This window comes from Cyanistes caeruleus, chromosome 20 (assembly GCF_971803275.1).
Source record: "Cyanistes caeruleus chromosome 20, bCyaCae1.hap1.1, whole genome shotgun sequence".
In the NCBI taxonomy this organism is placed as follows: Eukaryota; Metazoa; Chordata; class Aves; order Passeriformes; family Paridae; genus Cyanistes; species Cyanistes caeruleus.
Window position 1 is genome coordinate 8434078 of NC_141720.1, and position 25662 is coordinate 8459739.

The 25662-nt window shown below is 45.8% G+C and overlaps 2 protein-coding genes across 11 annotated transcripts in view; one reads left to right on the forward strand and one right to left on the reverse strand.

Moving 5' to 3' along the window:
• The window catches only part of CNTRL (centriolin), a 37509-nt gene extending 17035 nt beyond the window's left edge, over positions 1–20474 (forward strand). For 6 of the 9 annotated variants that reach the window (XM_023938341.2, XM_023938346.2, XM_023938345.2 and 3 more), the window contains 21 exons: positions 283–466; positions 710–1020; positions 1210–1418; positions 1588–1780; positions 2105–2235; positions 2373–2513; positions 2619–2745; positions 2912–3076; positions 3818–3977; positions 4086–4201; positions 4683–4900; positions 5287–5444; positions 5712–5785; positions 6139–6327; positions 6684–6909; positions 7087–7292; positions 7556–7702; positions 8289–8564; positions 8642–8704; positions 9125–9328; positions 9538–10368. In XM_023938341.2, the coding sequence (XP_023794109.2) occupies positions 283–466; positions 710–1020; positions 1210–1418; positions 1588–1780; positions 2105–2235; positions 2373–2513; positions 2619–2745; positions 2912–3076; positions 3818–3977; positions 4086–4201; positions 4683–4900; positions 5287–5444; positions 5712–5785; positions 6139–6327; positions 6684–6909; positions 7087–7292; positions 7556–7702; positions 8289–8564; positions 8642–8704; positions 9125–9328; positions 9538–9609 (3570 nt within the window). In that variant the 3' untranslated portion in view covers positions 9610–10368. Of the gene's footprint in view, positions 1–282; positions 467–709; positions 1021–1209; positions 1419–1587; positions 1781–2104; positions 2236–2372; positions 2514–2618; positions 2746–2911; positions 3077–3817; positions 3978–4085; positions 4202–4682; positions 4901–5286; positions 5445–5711; positions 5786–6138; positions 6328–6683; positions 6910–7086; positions 7293–7555; positions 7703–8288; positions 8565–8641; positions 8705–9124; positions 9329–9537; positions 10369–10805; positions 12159–19739 lie in introns of those variants that run through there. The other 3 variants (XM_023938342.2, XM_023938343.2, XM_086858330.1) reach the window with 3 other exon arrangements.
• On the reverse strand, positions 11035–25247 carry RAB14 (RAB14, member RAS oncogene family). 2 transcript variants are annotated; one of them, XM_086858359.1, is made up of 9 exons: positions 24910–25094; positions 19798–19888; positions 17965–18023; positions 17056–17109; positions 15484–15661; positions 14429–14495; positions 13933–14020; positions 13589–13619; positions 11035–12960 (listed from the first exon to the last, which is right to left on the reverse strand). In XM_086858359.1, the coding sequence occupies exons 3-9, from the start codon at positions 18014–18016 to the stop codon at positions 12783–12785; spliced, it is 648 nt and encodes a 215-aa protein (XP_086714485.1). In that variant the 5' UTR covers positions 18017–18023; positions 19798–19888; positions 24910–25094; the 3' UTR covers positions 11035–12782. The 2 variants fall into 2 exon arrangements, with proteins under 2 accessions (XP_086714485.1, XP_086714484.1); XM_086858358.1 differs by lacking the exon at positions 19798–19888 and having other exon boundaries at positions 24910–25247.
• Positions 25248–25662: the final 415 nt, after the last annotated feature.

Consider the following 25662-nt stretch of genomic DNA (forward strand, 5'->3'; position numbering starts at 1 on the left):
GGGGAGAGAACTATTCAGTGGGCAGTACTGAAAATCCATTTAGTTAAGTATTTAAAGGAGATCTTACAGACAAACATTTCTTTCAAAAGAATACCTGTCTGAATTTAAAAGCAATATTGTTAAAATATATTTAGTGCTTTTAAAGCAGCCTCATGCTTAGAACTGAGAGACAGCACAGTATGTGTAGCCTGTTCTGAAAAATCATTAGAATGTCCACAGCAACTCCTTTATTTGCCATGATTTGTCATTTCTGGATTAACATGTGCTGTATTTTTTCTTCAGGCTTCAACTCCTGCTTCCCACAGCACCAAAGACTCTGGAGTGTGTTTGGGGTGCTCTGGCACATCCTCAGCCAGGAGAGGGGATGCTCAGGACAGGCCCTGTGGGCGCGAGGAGTTGCCCAGCCAAGGATGTTTGGTTTATTCACCCGTCAGAAACAGGTTGTGCAGAGCAAATTCTGGCAAAGGTAAGTCAGTGTCAGTCTCAGAATGTTTAGGAGCAGACTAAAGATGGGCTTGCTTAGAGTTCACAGGGAGTTTTTTTTGATGGGCATGAGTGAATATAAATGTTTATTACTGTTGAATAACTTCGTTTAAGCAAAATTTGTTACATTTTTGTAAATTGCATAGAATTTTAAATGTGCATTTGAAGGTTATCACTACTGAAAAAATTGTTAAAAATAACATGTTTGGTTTTGTCTGTTTTAAAGACAGAAGAACAAAAGAAGATGGTGAAGGAAATGCAGGATCTCCTGTCCCTGAAGCTTCTCCCTTTGTCCCACCCCCGGGCACAGTTATTTACACAGCCCTTCCAGATGGGGCCCCTGCACCTCAGGGCATGGGGGTTTATGGCCCTCCTCCTGCAGCAGCCACTGGAGCTCCACTTGCTCCTGGATCCATCATCCATGGCCCACCTCCTCTGGGATCCCAGGTGGTTTGTGGCCCTCTGCCTCCAAACTTTACGGTGCCACTCGTTCCCTTTGGAGTGCTCCACTGCAACGTGCCTGAACATCAGGATCTGGTAAGAACTAGAGCTGCAGCTGCAGCTGGAACCCTTGGGAACTGACTGACAAATGGGTTAGGAAAAGCTCTGTGCTAGGAAAGGTCTGGATGTGGTTACAGTCCTTGCCATCTGGAGCTGCTCCTGGGTGTCAGGAGGCCTCAGTTGGAAAATAGATCCTGATTGTGTTGTTCTGTTCCCTGTGTGCAGGAGAGTGAAGTCTCAAGGCTGGAAGACACCGTGTGCTATTTAAAGTCTCAGAAATACAAAGAGAAATGCTCAGAGGCAGCTGAGCATAAATACAAAAAGGAGGTGGAAAGATTGCATGGAAATGTTGAAGAACTTGAGCAGGAAAGAAAAGAGCTGGAATGTGAAGTGGCAGAGTTGCGCCAAGCGGCTCAGAAACAGAGCACACGCAGGTGGGAGCAGTGCATGGAATGCACTGAAAGGAAGCATCTGAAAATACCTAAACCTTTTCCCAGCAAAAGTCAGCTTTTTGACTCATGTACAATTTTAGAACTTTAAGAGGCCCCCAGATCTTTGGCATCTTTGTATTTTAATTCCATGTTTTTCATCCTGACCTTTTAGGGACTTTATTGACGGCTACACTGACAGCCTCCTTGCAGAGCTGCAGCTGGAGAAGTCCCTTCAGCAGCAGGAAGATGTTGCAGAGGAGATTGAATGTGCAGAGAAGACTCTCCTGAAACGTCGGGCCGAGCTCAGAGAGGCTGACAGGCTCCTCACAGAGGCTCAGGTGGAACTTGAGAGCACCCGGGGCAAGGTGAAGGCAAAACCCTGAGGGCAGAAGGATTTGAGTGTTGTTTTGTCTGTCCTGACAGCTTATTTTCACATGGGTAACCTGGAGCCTCTTAAAATGCTTTTGTATGAAAGTAAGATAGGCAATAAACTGTTCTAGAAGAGCTTGGTTTAGTCTTTGTTGAAGAGGAGGAAGGTATGCTGCTCTGGACAATAGAGGAGAAAAAGTTGTTCATGGTAGAAAGAGGGAGATGGCTGAGGTAGAATATTCAAGCCAGGAGCTCACCTTTAAACAGCAAATGCAGCATAAGGTGAAATGTATTGTCTCAATCTTCAATTTTTGCTGTAGACTAAAGAGACTCTGCAGAAGTACAATCGTGCCAAACACCGTTTATCCTGCACTGAAATGGAGGCAGAGGAGCTGGAGCAGAGGGCTCAGGAAACAGCCACCAAAATTGTGAAAGCATCTCAGCAGCTCAGGTACCCTGGATGCTCTTGTGGGTTTGTGTCACACAGGGTGAGGACAAAGACTGGGTTCTTTCCAGTATCAAGACACTGCTTTTGGGGAGGGAGAGCTGTTAAAATGTTAATATGAAAAGGCATAAATACTCTTCTAGGTTATTACAGACAGATACGAGGGGTTTGGAACAGCTTAAGAGGGAACAAGAAGGTATTTTGAAGAAAATCAACAAAATGGTGGCTGCAAGAGACTCTGAGTTGCAGTCATTAAACCAGAAGATAGAAATGCTCACTGAAAGGTACTTTTAATTTACCATGAACTGTATTAAGTTAAACATGTCCAGTGTGTCACTGCCTAAGATATTCTCACTTCTTCTGACTCCTGTTTCTATCCTCACTCTCAGTCTTCAGAAGCTCCAAGGAGATATTCAACTTGCAGAAGGTAACGAGGGCCAGCATCTCCAAATCATCAGAGAAGCAGAAAACCTTGTCCAGGGCAAGAAAACTGAATTGGAAACATTGAAAGATCAGGTGAGGCTTGCCTACTAACCCTGGGCTCTCCATTTTGTTGGACTTGACCTTTCATAATCACGATCCTAGGCTCCCTGATGCACTTTTTCATGTGGGGGTTTTTTTCATGTTTAGCTACAAAAACAAAAGCTTGCACTGATTCTTCTGTTAAACTTCTCCACTGTAGATTTCTGCTCAGCAGCAAGAGCTCTTGTTCCTGGAGCAGCAGGTGACTCAAAGAACAGAAGAGCTCCGTGGCATTCAGGACTGCATTTCCCAAAGGAAAGGTGATCTCAAAGAGGCTCTTCGGGATGGAGAGACTGAAGCACATGAAAAACTTCGCCAAATAAGGGTAAGTTTCCCAAATGAGTTTTCAAACCATTACAGCAAAAGACTTGAAGTACTACAAACATTCCAGGAGGTTTCCACAATACAGTTTTGCTTTTTGTGCCCTCCCCAAACCCACTGAGAAATAGAACATGGAATTTTATGGTTTTATGTGACTAAAACCTTGGTCCATCTGCACAGTGAAGAGCTCCCCAGTTCCAGTAATTCTTACAAAATTGGTCCCTTGAGAGCTGAATTATGTTAAATATATAAGCCTGTGAATGACTTCCTCTTGCTGAGGAGCAGCTGCTGGAGGAAATCAGTGTGATCAGTGTGTGTAAAACACAACACAGCTGCCCTGGTCTGTCCCCATTCCCATTTTCACAGAGAGGATTCTGTACTTCCCTGCTGAAATCAAAACTGAGTATCAGGACTAATTATAATATTTTGTGGTTTATTTTCTTTTGTGAGGGCTTCTTGTCTGGTTTTGTTTTAAGGCCCATTATTCACTTGAATGACAATGTTGTGGTAAGATTTGGAGATCAAAATCTTTGCAGAATTACTACTCTAAATCGTCAACAAGCAAGACCTTAACTTAAATATTCTGTATTCTTTGTTTGTTAAACCAGGATACTGGTGACAGCCTGTTAAATAATATTATAAACATTTAGAACTTCAGTTTAAGGGAGAAATTAATTTAAAATTGCAAAAAATTCAATCCTTGTAATGTATAATGTATCCTTGTAACACTGATACGTTCTCACAGGAAATAAAAGTACTTCTGGGAGAGCTTAGTATTGAGAGGAATGAACTGGATGACCAGATGAATGAGAAAAGAGCACAGCTTTTGGTCCTAAAGAAGGATATTAGAAAGGAGGAGGAAAATCTTCAAGGAATACTTGGGCAAATCAGCAAGCATAAGATGGGTATGTCCCGGGCTTTAGTGGATTTTGTGCAGGCTGGGAAGGAACACACAGAGCTCTTTAGTTCTCCTCATCCTAATCCAATAATTGCTCTTTATTTCACCTCACTAGAACTGAAACATGTGCTGGAAATGTTGGAGCTTGAGAAGAATGAACTGGAAGGTTTGAAACTACAACATGAGCAGAAGGTCAATGAGCTGGAAAAGACCCAGGTGGCTGTTCTAGAGGTAAGAAGTGCTTCTGTGGATGATGCGGAAACTGGGAGATCTGTGGTTCTCTTAAGCCTTGGGTAACAGAGTCCTGATGCTTTTAAATCAATCAGTTTCTAATCTGATTTCAGTTTATCACAGAAAAGTCTTAAGTCTGCTTAGGCCCTTTAAAATAATGGGATTTTTTAGTGTATGTGAGAGAGAGGGAGCACAGAAGTGCTTCAGTGGCTGCAGACTGATGGATGCTGGTTTTAGGAGCTTCCAGAGTCTTTTTATCTGGATCCTGTGTCCTCACTTCAAATGATGAGTCTGGAAGGGAGTTTAACTCAGCTGGGTGATCTCTAGCATTAAAAAGGTCCCCAAGGTACTTGGAACCATTCTATTGTCACCTTCCTCCTTGAAATTCACTCAAATCACTCTGGCTGCAGATAAGGATGGCAATACTTGTTCTGCTTCTGGACCATATAAATGTGGTGCTCACCATGCCTGTTTTTCCTAGGAGAAGCTAAAATTGGAGAATATTCAGAGGTTATTTCAGTGTCGGCAAGGGGAAGTGGATTGGCAGGAGCAGCTCCTCAGGAAGGACCGTGAGGAGAACGAGCACCTGGGCTCTCAAATGAGAACTCTGCAAAACAACATCGAGGCTCTGAGCAGAGAGAAGGAGAAACTGGAGGAGGACTCCAGGAGTTTGGAGAAGAAGTTGTCACAAACCAAAAAGTGAGGGAATTTCTGTTTTCCTGCAGAGATCAGAAGGGATGGGGAAGTGTTTGGATGTCCGTTGGCTGTAATTAAAAATACACAGCTCTGAGTTGCCCAATGATACAGAACAGGCATTTTTTTTATATTCTGTGGAGCTTTTGCTTTAATCCTCTCTACAGCAGATTTAAAAAATATTCAGCAATGGAGCTGATGAATCAGCAGCATTTATCCTGGCAATGCTATGAGAAATGTTACAAAAAGTAAAGCATTGCATCTTGGAACAGGACATTTGTCTTGCTCTGACTGCTTGTGCCATCCTCTTGGGCTCAGAGGGTTTTCCTGACATTTTTTAAGGCCTCACCAAGGATTTCCAACTAACCAAGAATATGATTCACATTTTACAGAGACCTAACTGCAGCTGAAGACAGCAGCAGAACTGCACTGTCCAACATGGAAAAAGTGGGATTGGATGTTAAGAACCTGCAGCAGGAGGTGGAACTGCTGAACAAGCAGAAGAAATCACTGAATTCGGAGATTGTTGCTGTCCAGGAAGACCTTCAAGGTAAAGAAAAGATCAATTTTTGGGTTTAAGTGGTGATACATTTTAGGAGAAATTCTGTTAAAAGACACACTTTAACTGAACCGTATGATATTAAACATTCAGCATGCCCAGATGTCCATAGGCAGAAAGAATTTAACATGTTGAAAAGATGGAAATTTCATCAACTGTATTTGTGTTATTCACTCTTTACTCATGAAAAGAGAATTTCTGTGTATTGCTATTTTAAACTGCTGATGGAAAATGTCTTATCACCAAATACTTTCCTAGGGAAAAAAGAAGAACTGGAAATACTGAAAGGAGAACTGAATGACTCAAGGCAGCAGCTTCACCTTGTGGAACAGGTTTGTGTTAGTGAAACATGTCCTTATGGTCACTCTGAGAATCTGTTGTTGCTCCTGATCTGTTCATGTGGGCACAGCTCCACTCAGAGCCCTGCAGAGCTGAGAGCAGGGATTGCTTTATTGCCTTCTTCTTGCTGAGTGTGGAGTGGGTTTATTTTCTTAGGAAGAAGATAATTTAAAAACAACCAACCAAGCAGCACCTTCTGGCTTTTTATCTGGTGGCTCCTTCTGTGTTAATTCACTTAATTCTGGGCTTGAGTGGAAGGAGCCCTGAGGGTGCCAGTGACCAAACCTTTGAGGCTGGTTCCTCTTCCCAGCTCCTCCTGCCACGGTGCTTTTGTTTTCCATTGCAGGATTTGGAAAACAGCTCCAGGCAGCAGGAGGAGCTGCTCAGAGAGCAGGCAGCCCTGAAGGAAGAGATCCGAGAGTATGTAAGGAAGCGTAAGGAATTCCAGGAGAAGCACAAGAAGAGGGAGAACCAACTGCAGCAGCTCCAGAAAAAGATTGAAGACAAGGAAACAGAACTCGCCCAACAGGAAGTGGTAACGAGCCCCCTGACTTGCCTCACTTCCTCCTGACATTAAAAATAATTCAGGCCAAAAACGTTTGAGGTGTGAGTTTACAAATAATCACAAAAGCACAGACTGGTTTGTCCAAATTAGCTCGGGTTGGGTGAGGAGTTTCAGCAAAGTGTTACCCAAAAGAAAACTGAGGGAGCTGTTCTGAAAATGAGAGAGGTAGGAAATATTGACAAACATTTTTAGTCAGCAGGGACTGTTAGACTGCAGGTCTTTCCAATTTATGCTGTTTTTACTTCTCTAATGTCTCTTAATGATGGTTTTTGTTCTCCCTGAGTTGCTGCTGGTTCAGGCTCAGAGGGGGGGGGTGTTTCTGGCAGGTTCTTCATTGCCTCAAGCAAAACTCAGAGCGTGAAGGGAAAAAACTGGAAGAATGTGCAGCTAAAGTGAAGGATCAGAAAATCCTGTTGGAAAAGGAACTAACAGATCAACACAAGAAACTGGAGCAGGCAATAGCTAAAGTCAGGCTGGCAGAAGAGAACCTTGGGAAGCTGGAAAAGGAGGAGTCCCGGTGTGCAGCTCTTGAAGAAACCATCAGAAAAAGCAGTAAGAGTCATTGCACAAATTAACTGCCACTATCTCTGGGGGCTGAGGATAATGGCACAACAAATATTTTTGTTCATCTTGCTTGGGTTCTTGGTGTTTGGAAAATATCTGCTGTGTATGAAGTGGGCCAAGATAAGCTTTTGCTAATCGGGATTTTTTTTTAAATGTTCATTACAGAACATCAGCTCTCAGAAAAAGAATTACAGTTACAACAAAAAGACAGAGAAATACAGTGTCTTCAGAAAGAACTCGAGCTCTCCAAGTCTGAGCTAAAGCAACTTCAAGGTCAGATAGTGTCAGAGAGGAGAGAAGCAGAAAAACAAATCCTGAGTTTGAGAGAAACAGAGAAAATGCAAAGGATGGAGCTTGAAAGCAAACTGCAAGTAAGTCCTCGCTGAGTGGAGAAAGTTTGGGGATTTGGGTTATTTTAAACAACAGAATGATGGAACATCCATTTTTGTCATTGGAGGAACAAAGTAATGCAACAACTTCCTGAGCAGACTTGAGGCAACCAAGCTCTGGCATTCCCAGTGCTGCACAACACCCGAGTTACTGCTGTTTGTGCCTTGAAGGAATTGTGGGTTCTCTTAGCTCATGTACTGTAGTGGATGCTGCCAGTAAAAGGCATCTCCCTGCACTTCCCCAGGAGCAGAGGCATGGAGGGGGCAGCCTGCAGAGCACCAGGGCTGAGCAGCCGTGCCACTGCCACAGCCACTGCCCGCGAGCCGAGCACCTCGGAGGGGACCTGGGCCAGCCCCCACCCAGGGGGGAATGCAGCCACCCCCAGAGCCAGGTACAGCTGGGTGCCAGATCCCGGGGGGCTGAGGGTTTGTGGCTTCAGACAAGCTCATTTTGTATTGCTTTTGAATCTTCCTGCTGCGGTATCACAATTGAAAATACACCCAGAGTTGTAATTTATGCAAATCGCTGAATGTTAGCGAAGTTCAGAGCTACTCAGCAGGTATTTAACAACTTGCCAGTGCCAGCATGGGCCAGCTTTTTCTTCTTTAGACACTCACTTCAAATTAAAAAGTGATTCACCTTGTCTGACTCCTTCTAGTCCTTCAATATACCCTTTATAAATTATTTTGAAGCTCTTTATAAACAGAGAAGAATGCTGTTGGCAATTGGAAAGCATTTAGGAAAGCCCTGCAAGGTCAGAGTGTGGCAGGTTTAGGTTAAAAATTCCTGGTAACTGCAGTTGCCTGTTCCCATCTGAGGGGCTTTCCTGGCAGAGTTAACATTGGAACCAGGGCTGCAGCAGGTCAGAGGTTTTGGGATTTCTGACTGCAGTGCTCCATGTCCAGAACAGCTTTGTTCAGTTACACAGGAAAAGCCCTCAGGACTGGTGTTTGTAACCCAACTGTTCTGTGCTGCAGGTTAAAACTCAGACTCAAGACCTGGAAGAGAGACAAAGGGAAATGGAGAGTGCAGCAACCTTGCTTAACCTGGAGGTTGAAAATGAAATTAGGACAGGGTTTGAATCTTCACACTCATCTTCTCCAGACCTGCTGGAAGCTTTGGAGGCATCATCTGAAGGAAATAGGAGTCTGCAGTATGAGTGTGATAGCTCAGAGACTGCTTCCTTTGCTGCTGCTGACAGACAGCTCCTCTCCTTGGACGAAAAGCTCAATGTCTCCAGAGTCTTCTTACTGGTAAAATGCTTTGGACAATTAGCTGCTCCTGGTTCTGTCTTGGTCTCTGGCTGAATGTGCTTTTTTTTCCCCCAAAGGATGAGCAGTGGCGGGGAGAGGCGCTCCGGGAGAAGCTGCAGCAGCATGAGGACCGGCTCAAGGTGCCACATCTGTGCCCCTCACATCCCTTCAAAACATGATCTAAACAACCTGGGGGAGGGGGGATCCTCCTCCAGCTCAGGCCATAATGACCAGAGAGAGGAGCTTTGGGTGGGAACAGTAAAAGCCTGGCTGTAGCAAGAGGAGTAATTTTATTTGGCAGTTAATTGGATGTTGGAGTATTCCAACAAGATTCTCTCATGTATATAATCCCATGGTATATCAGCACCATGACAGAGGAGTTCAGCACCACCCACAATCACCTTAGTCCAGGCTCAGTTAGAACATAGCCATCAAAACAGCTTATTTAAAAGTAACTCCCAAACCCACTGCCTGTGGTGTGAGACTCAACCTTCCAGCCTTTAGGGCTGACTTTACAGAGCGTTGCCAGTGCCTGGTGTGACCCTCCCCATGTGTTGCAGGCGCAGCTGCGGCGCTGCCTGGCCAAGCAGGCGGATGTGCTGCTGCAGGGCAAGCGGCAGACGGCCGGGAGCCTGCACAGCCTCCAGTGCCAGCTCCAGGTGCTGGATGACCTGGTCAGCAGCCCTGCTTCAGATTCCCTCTTCCTGCCCAGCAGCCCCAGCCTGGAATCTCTTCACAGTGCTCTGAATATAACAAAAGCTCAGGTAATGCTCTGCTGCAGAGCAGAATTCTGATTTAGGGGGTTTTAATGGTTCTTTTCTCGCTAGGAGTTGTTAACAGCCCTGTGCTGCCTCTCTCCAAGGCTGGGCAGGGCTTTCTGAAGGTGGTGATCACACCCTACCCCTGTTCTGGCAGTAGCTGATCTCTATGGAAAGGCTGAGCTCTCCTCACAGTGGTTTGGGGGGTTTTGCAGGTCCCCAGCAGCCCAGGAAGCACGTTGGGATCGGCAGTGCTGCATTCCAGCTCCCAAGGGATCTCTCGATGAAGGTGAGATGTGGCTTCAGGCCAGTTCCAACCTCCCAGAGACACGAGGCTGGAAGGCTGAGGGACAGTGGGGCAGCTGTGGCTTCACAGACCACTCTGTCCTTTCCCAGTGACAGCATTCCTGGGGCTGGTGTCAGTCCTGCTTTAGATTTGTGTGTTGTGCAGCAGAGTCTGGGTGAGAGCTGCTGGGAGCTCTCCTGGACACGGAGTTACTGCTGCAGAAATTGTTGCCATCCCTGGTCTTTCAGGAACTTTCCTGGTTGAACTGTTCAGCCCCATGGCTGAACCTCTGGGACAGCTGGTGCCACCCCAGCCTGGTACAAAAGTGTTCTTTTGTAAAGGTTTAAGGTACAAATGTTACTTGAAAAGTGGCTTCACTTGAAAAGCAAAGCCCAAAGCACATCCACAGCTTGGACGGGGGCCCTCAGGTGCCACCTCTGAAGAGTTCTGCTACCTCACTGGGTGAGCCTTGTCTGAAATGCCACCACTCACAAACAGCTGCTGCAAGGCCTGTACTGTGAAGGTTTTCTACAATTGACAACAGGTTTTTATATATAAGTTGGTTTGTTTTTTTAAAAAATATTTTAAATGTGTATTTAAACATGTCCAAACCAACCTCCTATTTAAGTGTTCAGCTAGTGGCAAGTTTCCACTTTAAAGAAACCTTGTTACAAGGCCTGATCTGTTGCCAAATGCAGTTTTAAATAACAATTATTTTAGATACTTCCTTAAAATAAACTTTTGTGGATTGATGCTTTTATCCGGGGGCAGTTGCAGATTCGTTTTGTTAAAAGGAGGATACTGAAGACACTGATACTGGCACAGCCCTGGACAGTGACAGTGCTCTGAGTGCTGGGGCTCCTCCTTACAGGAATGTGTCCAACACTGGCATTTCTGTCCTTGTCCCTCTTCCTGGCTGCTGGGTGAGCACCTCTGCCTCTCCCAGGGCTCGGCAGCATCACTTGTCTGAGCCAGGTGGATACAGACAATGGCTTAACAAAATAACAATCAACTTATTCCCTACTTAGTACAGGAAAAGCCACTTTGTAGATCCTTTAGCAGGATAAGGCACAGGCCAACACAGGCCAGTGGCTGTGCAGGGATTGTCCCAGCCCTCCCCACCCTTTCCCAGGGATGGGCTTTGGCCTCAGTCTTGCCCTTTCTTATCCTCATTAAAGATAGCATGTTTCTATGCAGTGTCACCCAGCCATTGTCAGAGTTGACTGGGAACAAACAGCACCCAGCCCTGCTTCCCTGAGAGCAGCTCTGGAAACCACTGGCAGTGAACCACTGGCATGAAGTTTATCCCAAGTAAGGCCCAGGATGAAGGCTGAGCACAAATCCCAGCACTCCAAGGAGCTCTCCCCCCCTCAGAGGTCCCACCCTCAGCACAGAGGGACAGAGCAAGTAACACACAGAAGGGAGATTTATCTAGATACAGGTACTTTATTTACAAATATTTAGATTAATAGCATTGTTACATCAAATGAGGAGTACAGCAGTCCAAACAGATCCTTTCTGTGACAGAAACAATAAGACCTACTGTAACTTACTCTGGGAGTACAGGTATTGCACCTCAACAAGCTGTAGTCATTACAACACTGACTTCACATCAGCAGCAGGTCGTGGTCCCTGGGCAAACCCTGGTGCAGCCTTGGGTTAAGCAGGATGCAGGAGCTGGAGATCTTGAACATACCCATCTACTGAGGAACAGGAGTTAAAAAAGGACTAACCAGACAAACAAAGGGACAGCACACGAGTTACCCAAATCCTACTGTCTGCACATTCCAGTTTTGGCTTTTATTTAACATTGACTGTACAATACTCTGGTACCACTGGTTACTTACAAGTCTCAACATTGTAGAGTTTTAGTGTCTAGAGTGGGATTTTCAGACTACTTTGTATTTGAAACGCTGCAGTAAGCCTGAAGTGTGACACTGGATTGTGGTTAAGCACTTACCCCCTTCCATTTTTAAACCTTGTGATGTTTCCCAAGTGAAGCTGCACAAGGAGCCACAGTAAAACCCCACATTAGTGCAGCAACACCCCCACGGGCAGGGTCACCACGTGACACCCCCTCACACACCAGAAGGATGTACTTGAAGGCTTGAAGCAAAACCCTTTAAAAAACCCCTCACACAGATCTGTTAAAAAATACAAGAGTAGTTAAAAATCCCTAGAGAGCACACGTTGTTCCAACTGTCCAGTTCAGCCTCTGCCCAGTCCCAAAGTTAAAGGTACAAAAGCGGGAGGTGTGCGAGAGCCCGGCCACGGCTGAAGCCCGAGAATGCCAAAGAGAAGCAGGTAGAGCACTGCTGAGTGCAGAGGGGAGCATTGCACAGTGCAGGATGAGAGCCACACCCCATTAGTGTTAATGTCTGTGTCCCCAGCACCGTGGGGATCCCACAAGTGACACCCAGCAGCTGCAGCCCCAGCTGGGCCGTGCTGCCACGGGGGCACCGAGAGCTCAGACTGTACAAACGGGGGGTTCTTACACACTGCTCTAATGCCAGGCATCATTTTCTTCATTAAAATCATATACACAGGATGTATTTAACTGTTAGCTCAGTTCCTTCAAATTTTATACATATTTACGTTCTGTTAACAAAGGTAAAGGATAAAAGTGGCAAAAAAAATGACGTAAAGCTATTGAGCACAAGAATGAACAGATCGCTTCCCTGCGCCACCCCGACCCCAGCACATCCCACAGGGAATTCTTCCAACAAAAGCACATCATTACAGAGCCCCTCGCTACCATCGGAAGTCATTTCACAGCAAAAACTTATCCTTTACTACTGACAGCTCGAACAGTTAGAGGTGGGGAAGAAAGGCCAAAGAACCATAAAATAAACCATACAAGACAAAGCCCTGCGAAAGTGTAAAATCAGGAGTCCAGCATCAGTGCTCAGTTTAAATTATGTATCGGTGACACTATCACAAGGACAATCAAGGAAAAAAAAACTTCTAGATTTACCATGCAGGAGAGGTTTTATTACTCTACTTGCCTTTGATAACCTGATTACATCTAAAGTTGTTTAGCAGTTTAGTACTGTGTTAAACTTGTCTCAGAGTTTTAATTAAACCCAGTAAGATGTACAGAAGATGGGGAAGCGGTCAAAAGCACCACTCCCTAGAGCCAGAGGTGAGGGGTCAGGAGGAGCCACGGAGGGGTCACTAGCAGCCACAGCCTTCTCTCTGGGGCTGGGGTTCGCTCGTTAGCCGCCCCCCCTGCGGGGCTGACGGTTTGTGCTGTACGCCCGACTCGGCCGCGTTCAGGTCCAGGCTTCCGTCTTGGATGTTCTGGTAGATTTTCTTGGCAGCCTCCAGGAACGCGTCCTCCACGTTCTCTCCACTGCAAGAGAGCAGCAGGAGTTACTGGGGCTGCAGTGCTGCTTCTGGAGGGAGCTGGGCAGGCACTGCCCCGTCCTCTTCAGCCCAACAGCCCCGGGACAGGGCAATTCCCTCTCTGGCCACTACACCCAGATCAGGACCAGCCTTATTCTGGGAATAAGGAATACGTGCCAAAGCACTGAGGAGCAAAAATAAGCCAAGGCATCGAGCCATGTGTACAGGATAGTTCTGACAGAGGCTTAAAGACAAGCGAGCACTATGGATCAAAGCCTGTTTTTGTTACAAAGTTCTGTTCTGACATGTGCCAGTGGGAGCCCCATTTCCTGGTGGCCCTGGAGATCTGTTCCCCAGTGACACAGCCAGCCCTAAGCATGGCACAGCAATTCTTCACTTACTGGAGGTGCTGGTCATTGCCCACAGACCAAACCTGCAGCTCTAAACACCCAGGGAAAGGAACCCTTTACACACTGAACACATTCCACACTCAAATAAGGCCTGAAATCCAAATCAGTTCATTTGAATTCAACCAGTCTTTGCCTGAAATGCAGCCAGAGGCCTCAGTTCCAAGTTACTTTCAAGTCACAGCAAACAGACCAATCTGAACATTACCACAGCCAAAAGTCACTTACGTTTTTGCACTTGCTTCAAGGAACAATAAACCTGTTCAGAGACAGAGGTTTAACAGTCAGTGCACAACACACCTCAAAGAGCCCAAAGTCAGACACATTACAACCTTCCCATTACATGCAAGACACTATTTTAGTACTAAACAAGCTTTTGTGACTATGTTAAGGCATCAACACAAGCCAATTTCTAGAACTACCCAGTTACCAGACTGCCTGAGGCACAGCAGGAGTTTGTACAGACAATTCCATGACTCTGGAAGTGTAAGCTTACAGCTATCAGCGCTGAGGATTCACACTAACATCACTATCTTGTAGGAAAGTACCAGCCCAAGAGAAAAAAAACGCACCATTTTCTTCAGCGAATTGTTTGGCTTCTTCATATGTAACATCCCTCTGTGCTTCCAGGTCTGCTTTGTTTCCTATGAGGATTATCACCTGGGTTAGGAGAGAAAAATAAGTTAGACTGGGAAAAAGCTCAGGGGCCTTTTCACTGCCACCTTCATTGTTAATGAGACTTTTTAAAAAACCAAAGGGAAATATGCAGAGCAGATTATCTACAGAAGCCATGCTCCTCCAGAACTGTGCCCTAACATTCCCTACTCTGGGAAAGCAGGAATAGCATCTCCAGCTGTCATTTTCCAAAGCTTTAAACTTTTAGAGGAAGGCCTTTTGCTCCAGCTGCAGTAGGGAAATGAATCACTGCACTCTGCAGGTGGGGGCAGGAGCAGTGCAGAAAACACAGGCAGCTCTTGCAGACACCACTGCAGTGCTTTGGCCTGAGCCTCCCACCACTCACTCAGGGAGAAACAATCTTGCTTTTAAGCTAAATGAAGTCCAACTTACAGTATTTGGATTGGTGAGGTTCCTTGCATCTGTCAGCCAGCTGCTTAAGTGATTATATGTACTTCTTCTGCAAAGAATCAAGAGAGGACACCTTTAGTCTTTTATAAAATATTTAGGTGCCAACAGCACAGTCAACATCCAAAAACAGCAACATCCATCATCCCTGTTGTTCTCCCCACATCAAGACAGACAAAGCAGCAGCAGTGTGGACCCAGACCACAAATTCAAGTCAACTTTAAACCCTTGGAGCAGGTCTTACACTGCCAGTGGAAAGCCAGACCAACTCTCACTGCTAGCACACAGCTCTGCACACGCACAACGCTGGTGCTGTTTCGTACAGAACACATTAAAGGGTTTCCTGTCAAATGCTATTCCAGAACACAGTGCAGCACTTCAGTAGCAAACTGCAGAAGGTCATGTTTTACTCAAGATTTACACAAACAAAATACACCTACGTATGTGGGAAAAAACAAAGAGGGGCCTCAAGGATATCAAGAACAGCCCCAGAGAAAGATGAGAGACATGTGCAAGCAAAAGCATTTCATGTTGCATCTGATGCATTATTGTTTGAGCAGCACCTTTCATTGTCAGCCCCTAGAGGAAGGCAGGATGGCTCCTGTGCAGTGCCAGGCTGCTGGGGAAGAGGCCCAGGGTCAGGCTGAGGCCAGGCTCTCTCCCCACACACCACGGGCAGTTCCGCACGTTCACTGCGGCACAGCCCCTGCCCTGTGAGCAGCATTGCCACTGCCTCCACAGCAGCAGCATCCACATGCTGAAGACCAGATTCTAAGGACAAAGCCAGTTCTTCAAAACAACTTCAACACAGGCAGTCACAGCCTGAAATGCAAACTCCTCAGGCTTATCAGCAGTGATATTTTCCAAGGAAAGCCGCTCTCATCATTCCCTGTGTCTCATGTGCAGCTCTTTAAACCCTGGGGTATTTGGGTAAGGTGCATCACACAAGGATGCTGCTCATCCAGACACGCACACAGCCTCTGAGCCACGGGACAGAGCAGACAGTGCTCACCAAACTCCCAGAGCTCTGCTGCCCTTACCTGGTGATGTCGTAGACCATGAGAGCTCCTGCTGCTCCTCTGTAGTAGCTTCGTGTGACAGCCCTGAATCTCTCTTGTCCTGCTGTATCCCAAATCTGTAGTTTAATTTTTTGGCCGCTAACTTCAATTATTCTTGTGCCAAATTCAACACCAATTGTGTGGGGACAGTCTGCCATAACTGTCATGAAAAATAAGAGCAAAGATCAGATCTTCCTAGGACAAGGTTTCCTTGCCGCAAAAATATGATTACCCCAAGTTTTCAGTTATCTTTACTAGATTTTCAGTCAAAGCATTTTTACAGCTACAGTTGCCAAACTGCATCACTTAACCAGAAATAAAATGCTGAGTTTCCTGATCTGCTGTTAGTTTTAAGAACAGTTATAAAATTCCTTGCCTTCTCTGCTGCTCTTTGGCCATACATAGCAGTAGGTACCAAGTCAGCTGATTTCCAGTCTATCCTTGCAGAAGGTTAACTATTTTAATGCAGTAGGAAAAGATAATTTTTAGGGAATTACCAAGAAAGATACAGTTAAAAAGTCTGTCATATCTTCAAGAACAGGCTGGTTCAGACAGGGCAATAGCATGACTGTCCAAGAAAATGCCAGTTTCATAAGTAGCTACAAGCACACCAAATCAAATCCAAAAAGGCATCTCTCTGGTTATGATAAACTCATGTTAATAAGCTCATTTTTGAAAGAAAATACGGACAAGATGAGGACCTACGCAGGCTACCTAGAGTTAGGGGCAGTCTCACAGCAGAGGTGCTTGACATGTTAGTTTGGTTGTACTGCTTTGGCTTGGTGCTGACAGAATGTTCTCCTCATGGACAATCTGACCATGTGCAAAATGGTATTTAAATAACTAGCTGATACTGCATTTTCATTAAAAACAACAGTCAGAAATTCCTATTTCTACTGGAAAACAAATATTTTAACTGCAGCTCCTACCCACTTGTTACCACATCTCAAGCAGCACATGGTGATGCCTGTACTGAGAAATACCTCCAGACTTACTCACTGAGTGAGGTAACAGCTGCTGCAAACCCCAATGCAACACACACTAGGAAGACCTGAAGCTAATTCCATACATGAGAAAATGTTTCAGCTCAGAGAGACTGCAGCAAGCCCTAAACACCATCACCCAGGGCAGGCCAAGTGTCTTGAAGGGCCACTTAAGGCTGCAAACAAGGATTCAACGAAAAAATATTCCTTTTTTTTTCCTTTTTCTCCTTAACAGACCTAAAATCTCCAACTGCTTGTGATCAAGCTATACCAATATTGAAAGTTCAGACAAGAAATTTCTCTTTGTCCATATCAAAATCCACAGAAAAGCTATAAAATCAGATCCAGTCCTCCCACTCCTCACAGGTGGGATTGGCTGGAGCAGATTTTGCCATAACTACATCAATATTCATTTCTGCATCTGCTGAAGTCAAACCAAAAATGTGACCCAGTACAATCCAAACTCATACAGAGTAAGACACAGCAAACTGAGCTCATGCATGATGGAAACAGGCAGGGAAAAAGGATGAAAATGCCACTTAGAATAAGTATCATGAACTGAAATACTCACACTTCTTTTCTGTGAATTGATGAAGCAAACAGGACTTTCCTACACCCATGTCCCCTGTTACAGAGAGAATAGTTAAATCATTGTTGCAACAAGCACATTTTCTTCCTCCCACACAACAAATGCTACAAAGACATTCATTTCTCAGGTCAGATGGGCAGTGTTCTATCCTTGAATTTATCAACTTTGCCACTGAAGCTTTGGCTACAGGTACAGCTTGCAAGCAAGAGCAGAACACTCAGGAAATAAGTTCATTTGTATTACTAATTTTATAATTGCATTTCACAAGGTTATAAAAAGTACAGCTGAAGAAACTGAAATATAAAATATACTTGGTGTTTGCTCCTGTCTTACTGTGTAAGAACATCAAAAATACTGACAACCATCCAGAACATCTAAAGAAATTGCTTCACTTCCACTGATCCTCTTGCACAATACCAAGGGTGAGACACAGCAAAATCTTTTAAGAAGCAACTTTTCCAGAGGCTGAGGCTGTCACAGCAGCCTGACTTAGAAACCTGCACAATAACACTGCAGATCATTTACACCTACACAAGGTCATTAACAATTAAACAATTAACAGCAAGACCAGTTCTTCCAGGACAGCAATAAATGTAATCCCTGACTAAGCAGCCAAGGAAGCTGCAGCTAAAAGCAACATTTAAACACAAAAATACAGCCTGGGAGAGGTTTATGAGCCTATGCAGTGGTTTCCAATCAGCACTTGTGCCTTCAACATAAATTCTAAAAGCTTTGATGTTAATGATGCAAAATGCTCCAGTAAATGCTAAAGCTGTGGAGAAGTGTGGTGACCTGTGGTGACTGAGCTGGGACAAGCACACCCTGAAACAGCCACAGGCTTCTCATGTATCCACCCAGAACATACACAGGTGCGAGCCCACTGGTACTTACCAATAATGATGTACTTAAAGATGTAGGAATAGTTGTAAGGTGCAGTTGCCATTGTGGCACTAAAATAAAAAACAGAACACGTCAGAACTGATACTTGTTCCCTCAAGGCGACCCAATTTATCCAGTTTAGCTCATATAAACAAAAAACACCTTCCTCTTCCTCTCTCTCCTAACTACCCTTTCATTCAGTTTAAATTTGTGTAGTTCCCCACAGTCACTGAATTACTTGGAACAGCCAGACAGCGAAGTTCCCACATTGTTTGCTCTGAGCCCCTGTCAGTAAGGCCTCCAAGTAGAAACACACTCCAGGATAGCACTGATAATCAATTTTATCCAGAAAGACTTAAAGCTGTTGAAAAGCTCAGTCCTTCCTTGCTCTGCACAGTCACTGCCAGACCAGCACTCACCCGCCAAAGAGCTAATGTATGAACTGAAAATAAAATCTGACTCCAGCATAAAATCTGACGAGATTTAACAAAACCAGCAAGTTGGAACTATTACCTCACACTTTTGAGACTTGCAACAGCAACAAAGGAAGCAGTGCAGCTTGCAGCAAACAGCTAAGATTTAAAAGAATGCTGTAGTAGCTTTAACTGGGGTCTGGGGTGCTGCTTGTCCATGTTGGAAAAGCAGTGCAAGCCACAAATCAGATGTTCAGGAAGTTGGTTAACATCTTTGTGGCTTTGTCAGCACAGCAGCGTTACAGCAAGGCTGTTGAGTATTTTCTCTTATTTAAAAGGCAGTCAAAGTACTTCTACCATTCCAGAATTTTCCTAAATGTGGAGGGAATTAGAACTGGCTTCTGCTGTTTAAATCTGCAAGGAGTGAAAGATGACTTACTACCTAACATGTCAGTTAGCCAGGATTACACATCTGTAAGGGCCACATGTTGCCAGGTAACATTAAAGATGGGAAATGCCTGCTTTTGTCCCAGGCTTTAAGTTAAACTGGATCTAATGATCAGTTAAGCAAGTGGAAAATTTCTAGCAGGAATTCAGCACATCCCTTCCTGCTCCTGCAGGGCAGATAGCCAGCCATTACAAACACATGGTACTCCTTACAGGGAACACTGCTGGAGCCTAGAAAGATTTTCATTAGGTCATGTGTCATTCACATGACAAATGAAACCAATACTGGAAAGAAATACAAACAGAGGAAAGCTTACAGGCCTGGGACTTTCTCAAAAGCAAAGTACTGTTCCTTGAACCACAATTAATCCCTCTCAGTGAACTGCAGTCATAAGGAAGGTGAACAAATCTCGTTCCCAGCACAGAGCCAGCAGCCTGCACTTCCCAGCGCTGAGATTGGAGGCAAACACGCTTATCTAGACCTCAGAGGGGAACAACTCCCAGAGCAGTTAAGAAGGGTTTACTGAGTGCCAGGCACTGCTCTGCACCTCATCTTCCCTCCACGCCCGGCTCGGGAGATGGAAACACTCAGTCCTTCTATCCCAAGCAGTACACAAAGCACCTCTGCTAACTCCTACAGAGACACACACGGTTTTACTAAGCCAGCTTTATTCCAAGATAGGAAATAAAGTGACAATTTTGGACAGTAATTCACCAAGCAAGCCAGCAGATTTATTGCCTTATTTCCTGGAAGATTCCAGAGTTACAGTATCAGCTTCAACACGTGCATGGGTTATTTTCAACAGCAGTAAATAACGACAAGTCACTGCTCCATATTGAGTTCCAAATGAATGTGTCACTGTGGAAACATCCAGTCCTTCAAGTTTCCTGAACATCTTCACACATTATGTTCTTTTTCTTCCCCAGCATGTCCCAGCACAGTAAAATGGGCACACAAAACACGTGTTCCTGCAGGACACTTCACCTGCCACCTCCTTTGTGGGCAGAGGGACACAGGCTCACAGCTCAGCTCCACTGGATGGCACACAGGGCTAAACTGGGGGTCTATCAGGTAACTGGAAGAATAAAGAGAAAGCTTGAAAAAACTGATTTGTACATGCAAGTACTTCAGGAAGAAAGCGGGAGCTGCCCTGTTTTCAACAGAGTAACAGCTGGGTGTTACAGCTACAAGATACCAAGAGCACAAATATGCACCAAAGATCTCCTGTGCATTCTGAGGATGAAAATATCCAGTAACTTCTGCTGTTAAAAACCCCAACCAAACCAACCAGCACCATGAACTCCAATACAGGGAACCAATCACTTCTGTAGCTATGAAATCTGCAGAAGCCTGCGTGCCCTCTCTTCGTCCCAAGACCAGGAGGCCAAGGAATGCCAACTCCTCCCCAACACAGGGAAGTTTTATGTTCCTGAGCACATGACTTTAGGATACCATTGTGTGGTAAACAATGTTGTACTGCTCCACTGTTCCAACCAGGAGGGAAATGCATCCTGCTATCCAAGTCTGGAAAGTGAGGAAGACTTTTTTTTTTAGAAGTATGGACAAACTGGGAACTCGGTGCAGTCTCTGTCACAAACTGAATTTGAAGTGAATCTCGACTAGATCTCCATTGCTGAATATACAGCTCTGTTTATTTGTCAGACTGTTTCTGCCTGTTGAGATATGTCCATTTTCATTATGCCTTCTAAGTAAAAGAGTCTTAACTATGCTATTTCGATACAAAAAAATACTGGTATTACATTTATTCCAAGGGTCACATTACAGAAAAGATTCTGAAATACTCCAAACCATTAGTAAAGGTCAGGAATCTTTTCTAGAGAACAGATGACTCCTTTAAATAAAAAAATCAAATAAAACCCAAGCAAAACTAAAACAACCAAATAACAAACTTTTGAACACTCAAATTCCAATAAGGATTAGCAGGAATTCAAACTGTACTCAGATCTTGGAATACAAGTGATATTCCACAAGGACTCTGTGCTGAAGGAGAAAAAAAAAAAATGCAACCAACTAAAAACAGAAACCCTGCTGAGAATTCAGCCTTGGAAAACTGACCACCTCAGCATTTACTGCAGACGAAAGAAGGAAGTCCAGACAAGAACAGGGCACAACAGGGGTCAGTAAATTCTAAACTATCAGCTACATGTCAATGTAAGGGGTTGATGCATTGATAGCCATTACCCATCTGTAGGAACTCAAGTTCTGCCTCCACCCTCTCTGTTCCAGACACGTGAATCTCAATAATTCCAAAATGGGGGATGGGGCTTTCCTCTTGGGAGAGCAAGAGCTGCAGGGCTGAGAAAGTTGCACATAAATATCCACAGCTCAGCCTCAGCCACTGCTGGCATTGTGCACATCAAAGTTAATCAGCCATGAGTTTATGGTTAACAGAAAGCAGAAGTTTAGTCTGGGAGCTTGGCCTACCTGCCATCCTTCTTCCAGGAAAAGTCTGCCAGCTCAGTTTTGGCTCCGTTCTCCCAGGTAAGGGTGCCCTGGAGCGCAGAGCATTATTGCAGGATGGCCACTGGCCAGAAGATCTCACTAAGCACAGATTTATGCTCATTTCAAAGCCTATACAATTCATTTCTGTATTACCTTAGGACTGGAAATTTTATAGCAGTGTTGCCAAATCCATTTCCCATATATCAACTTCTTCATTAGAGGCTTTTTTTTTATATATATATATATAGTTAAAGATCACCTTAATGAGACACCAGTACATCTGCATCTCCTCCTCTAGTAAACAAGCACTACACAGATATTTAGAAATCTCACTGAAGGTGTATTTCAACTATCAGCTACATCTGTACTCCCTGAGATAAGATTGTTCTGGGCACACTGCTGTAACATTCTTTATCACAATAACATAACTGTAAATATCAGATTCATACCAGCCTTTGCAAGACCTGTGCAGCTCCTTCCAGCTCAAGGACATAGTTTTAACTCTTCACTGGATATCATTTGCATTAAGAAATTTAATATCTTTATGCTCAACAAGAAGCAGGTGTGTTGTGAAAGGAGACCAGAACCTGCATGCAGAGGGTTTATTAGACACTGCTGTGGTTCATACCTGCAGCTGATGGATGCTCCATGCACAGGGATGAGACCTGGGAAAAAAAACTACCACCTTCAAACTCAGCCCTTCCCAGTCGTTACTGGTTCCCTGCAGACCACAGCACTCTGCAGCTAGGGAAACACTGGTTAGTTACTCTGCAGTAAAAGGTATTTTGTAGTCCCTCTGGGCAGCCAGGTGTTCTGTGCATCATTCTCCAAGGATGTGCAGCAGGAAAAGCTTTCACAGTAGAAGCTGTAGATTTACTTGGATGTTAATTATCAGACAACATTAAGATTGATAAGGGGGAGGAGCTGGAGAGAGACAGAGTTGTTTCATTTCATAATTGCACTTTTCCCCTTATGAAGACTTTTGTCAAGCACATAGAACAATGTGGTTCAACTGGTACCTTACTTCAGCAGGCTACTAGAAGCATTGTGTGAGTGCTTCAATTATGGTCACCTGTAAGATCACAGCACACTGAAGGTAATAACAGCTCTGTTATCAATTCATTCACCCAAGCATTGAATTCCCATAGGTGTCATGTCCACAGCAAGCTATGAGGCCTGCTACAATTAAATTCCACTGTGCTTCTCTGGCTTTCACACACCAAGGACATTCAGGTCTTCCTAAGCCACATCAACATCTCGGCTCTTTTTAAGATGATGCTCTGCAGCCACCCTGCTCTGCTTATTTATTCATTTTTGCAGGCTTGGCTTTACAGAGCCCTGCTGAGCCTGATCCCTGAGGAGTCTCAGAGCCTTCACACCTGTCTGACAACATCACTTGTTGCTGGCCAGTTCCTTACTCATCCCTCAGCTCTTCCAGAGTCATCCTGCCTGGCTTCCCCCACTTGGATTTCACCAAAGCATCCAATCAGCACAAGACAGGAAATTTGGCTGAACTGATCACTGATCACCCAGAAGCCTCTGTGAGCTGTTGTCCAGGATCACTGTGCATTTCCTCGCTGTTCCCACCTCATTACTCTTTCCCTGACAGCACACGAGGCCTTGCATGCTCTGAGGCTCAGACTGCAGCCCTGCAGAGCCCTTTCCAGGCTGTTCTTGAAGAAATGCATTGGATATATTCCCTGATTATGTAAAACCCCTTAACCCAGCTGAGGCCTAGGGGGTTTTTCTAAAGGCTTCACAGGCCTTCATTTCTCCTTCCTCCAGGAGAACTTAGTTTTTCTTTTTAAATCAAACCTATGTATCACACTGCCTTCACTTTCTGACTCTCCTCACGCTCTCCAGTCACACCCACGTACGTTGTCCTGGTTATCCTTCTACTGGTTTCACATCCTGCTTCATTAACTTACTCCAATTTGCTTCCTGAACTTCCTGCATTTATATGTGCACACCTCAATTCTCCCTGACCACACCCCAGCAGCAGAGCTGAACTAATCACTGCCTACCTGTCCTCACCAGCTCGAGCACCTTCTGCCATGTCCCTCCTCTCAGCCATCCTTTATCCACCTCTATTTCCTCACTTATCCTACTCTCCTCTTCCTACAGAGCACTCCAACCTGTAGCACTTGTCTGCTCATAGTTTGGGACAGTACACACAAAAACAAAAAAAAAAAGTTTTCTGTCATTCCAACAAATCAGAACACTCTGGAGTCATCACCTTGTAAAACAAAAGTTACAGACACTTTAGGTAAATATTAACTAAGATCTACCTCCTGTTTCAGGAAGAGACAACAAAATGAGAACTAATCTTAAGCAGGTTTCATTAGATGCCCAGGAGTGTGCAGATAATTTTAAACTGTTATTTACATTTTACATCCCAGTACCTCCAGTAGAACAGGTTTGTTTCCAAACTGCTGTCCTTCATAAGAATTCCTTTTTTTTTTTTTTTTGGTTCTTCATAAAATGAAAAAGAGGAACTTCTTTCTTCCACTCAGATTTATGACATTTTCAATTCCCTGCAGGAAGCTAGCAAATTCCTTTCTAAACCATATTAAATTGTGACATTTAGTAATTAAATTCCCCAAGGTTCATATTTTCTTCCCATTCCCGAGTAATGCCCAAGCACAAGGGCCCCTCAGTCCAAACCATGACAGGAATCAATCCCAGCTAATACATTCCTATTCCACAGGATAACATCTGGCTCCTGTAAAAGATGTGGTGGTTTAGGGTTTGATGTGGTTTAGGATACAGCCAACCTGGGTGAATCCTATTCACTAAGGGGCTCTGTTACCTCTGAAAAACATCCCAACGTAGATCTACCCTTCTTCAAAGCAAAAGCCACACCGAGTAACCTCCAGAGCCACCGCCAGGGCCACTCCAGCACAGACACCCACCCTTTGCCTGGCTTTAGTGCAAGGATAATCGAGCACAACTCCAATTCAAGACAGAGCTACCAGTAGATGTTGTAGATACTTAGCGTGCTGCAAACTGGCAAAAAACAATTAAGAGAAAGAAAGGAATTCTACTCTGTTTAGCGTAAATAAGCTTCGACAGAAAAAATCAGTACAGAATACTTTCGCTGCTTTCTCAAATAGGAAGTGGCTTTTCCCTCAACCCTCAAAGCCATTTTTCTGTCAAAGTTCATGACAGCACAGGTCAACGTAACAATTAAAAGTAGAGATAACGCTGCACATCGGCCACATATACGGTACAATATACACATACACACCCTACGTGCAACTGCAACAGCTCGTAAGGGGGAGATATAGAAACACATATATAAAAATATCGCCTGTGGCCGGGTGTTTGCTGGTGGCGTTGCCGACTGTGCAGTGCAGAGGAGCAGTGGGGGGCGGCGGTGACACAGAGCGAAGCGGCCTAGTCCTGCCCGCAGCCTCACCCCGCTCGGCCCGGCCGCCCCTTCCCCTCCCCGCCGGTCCCGGGGCCCGCCCGGAGCGCCCTCGGGGCCGCACGGCGCCCTGCGGGCCCGCCGAGCCGCGGCTCGGGGCGGCACCGGGCCGGAGCTCCGCTGACCGGGACCCGCCCGGCCCGGCGGACCCCGGCGCGGCGCCTGGCGCTGCAGGCCAAGCGAGCGCCCGTGCCGGCCCCCCGTACCTGTGCCCGGGGCTCAGGGAGCTGTGCAGCGCGGCTGTGCGGGCGGTGCCCGGTGCCCCGCGGGCTGTGTGGCTCGGCTCGGTCCGGGCTCGCTCCGCTGCCTCAGACGCGGCTCCGCTGCGCCCCCATCACCCCCGCAGCCAAGATGGCGGCGCCCCTCGCACGGGGTTTCCCCTCCCACTCTCGACGGGCGCCGGGGCCGCACAAAGAGTGGGCGCGAGGGCGCCGCGGCGCAGCCAATCACGGCGGCCGCTGCCAGGCGAGGTCCCGCCCACCCCGCCGGCGCGAGGGGCGGGGCCAAGAGGGTCCGGGCGGGGCGGGAGCGCGCGCGCGGCGGGGCGGGGCCGGGGCGGGGTCGCGCGCGGGGCAGCGCGGGAGCGCGCGCGCCCTCAGGCGGAGAAGCGGCGCCTCAGGGCGGAGCGCGGCCTCCGGCATCCCGGAAAATCCCGGATTTCCGCGTTTTTCCTCCTGGAAAAGTGGCAGTGACCCGGCCGGAAGCACCAGCTCGCCAGGAAATGGTACGAACCGGAGCAGCCCGGCACGGTGCAGGTCGGGGCTGTAGCACAGTGTCCAGCACCTCTGACGGGCTCCAGAGATCCCCGTCAGTTTCCAGTAACATCATCCGGTGCTTTGCCATGTCCCGTGAAATGCTCTAAGTTGTTCATTTGGGCTTTGATTATTTTAAATCGGCTTTTTAAACACTTGTGGCATGCGATAGTAGAAATCTAAAACCATTACATGCTGCCCAAATCT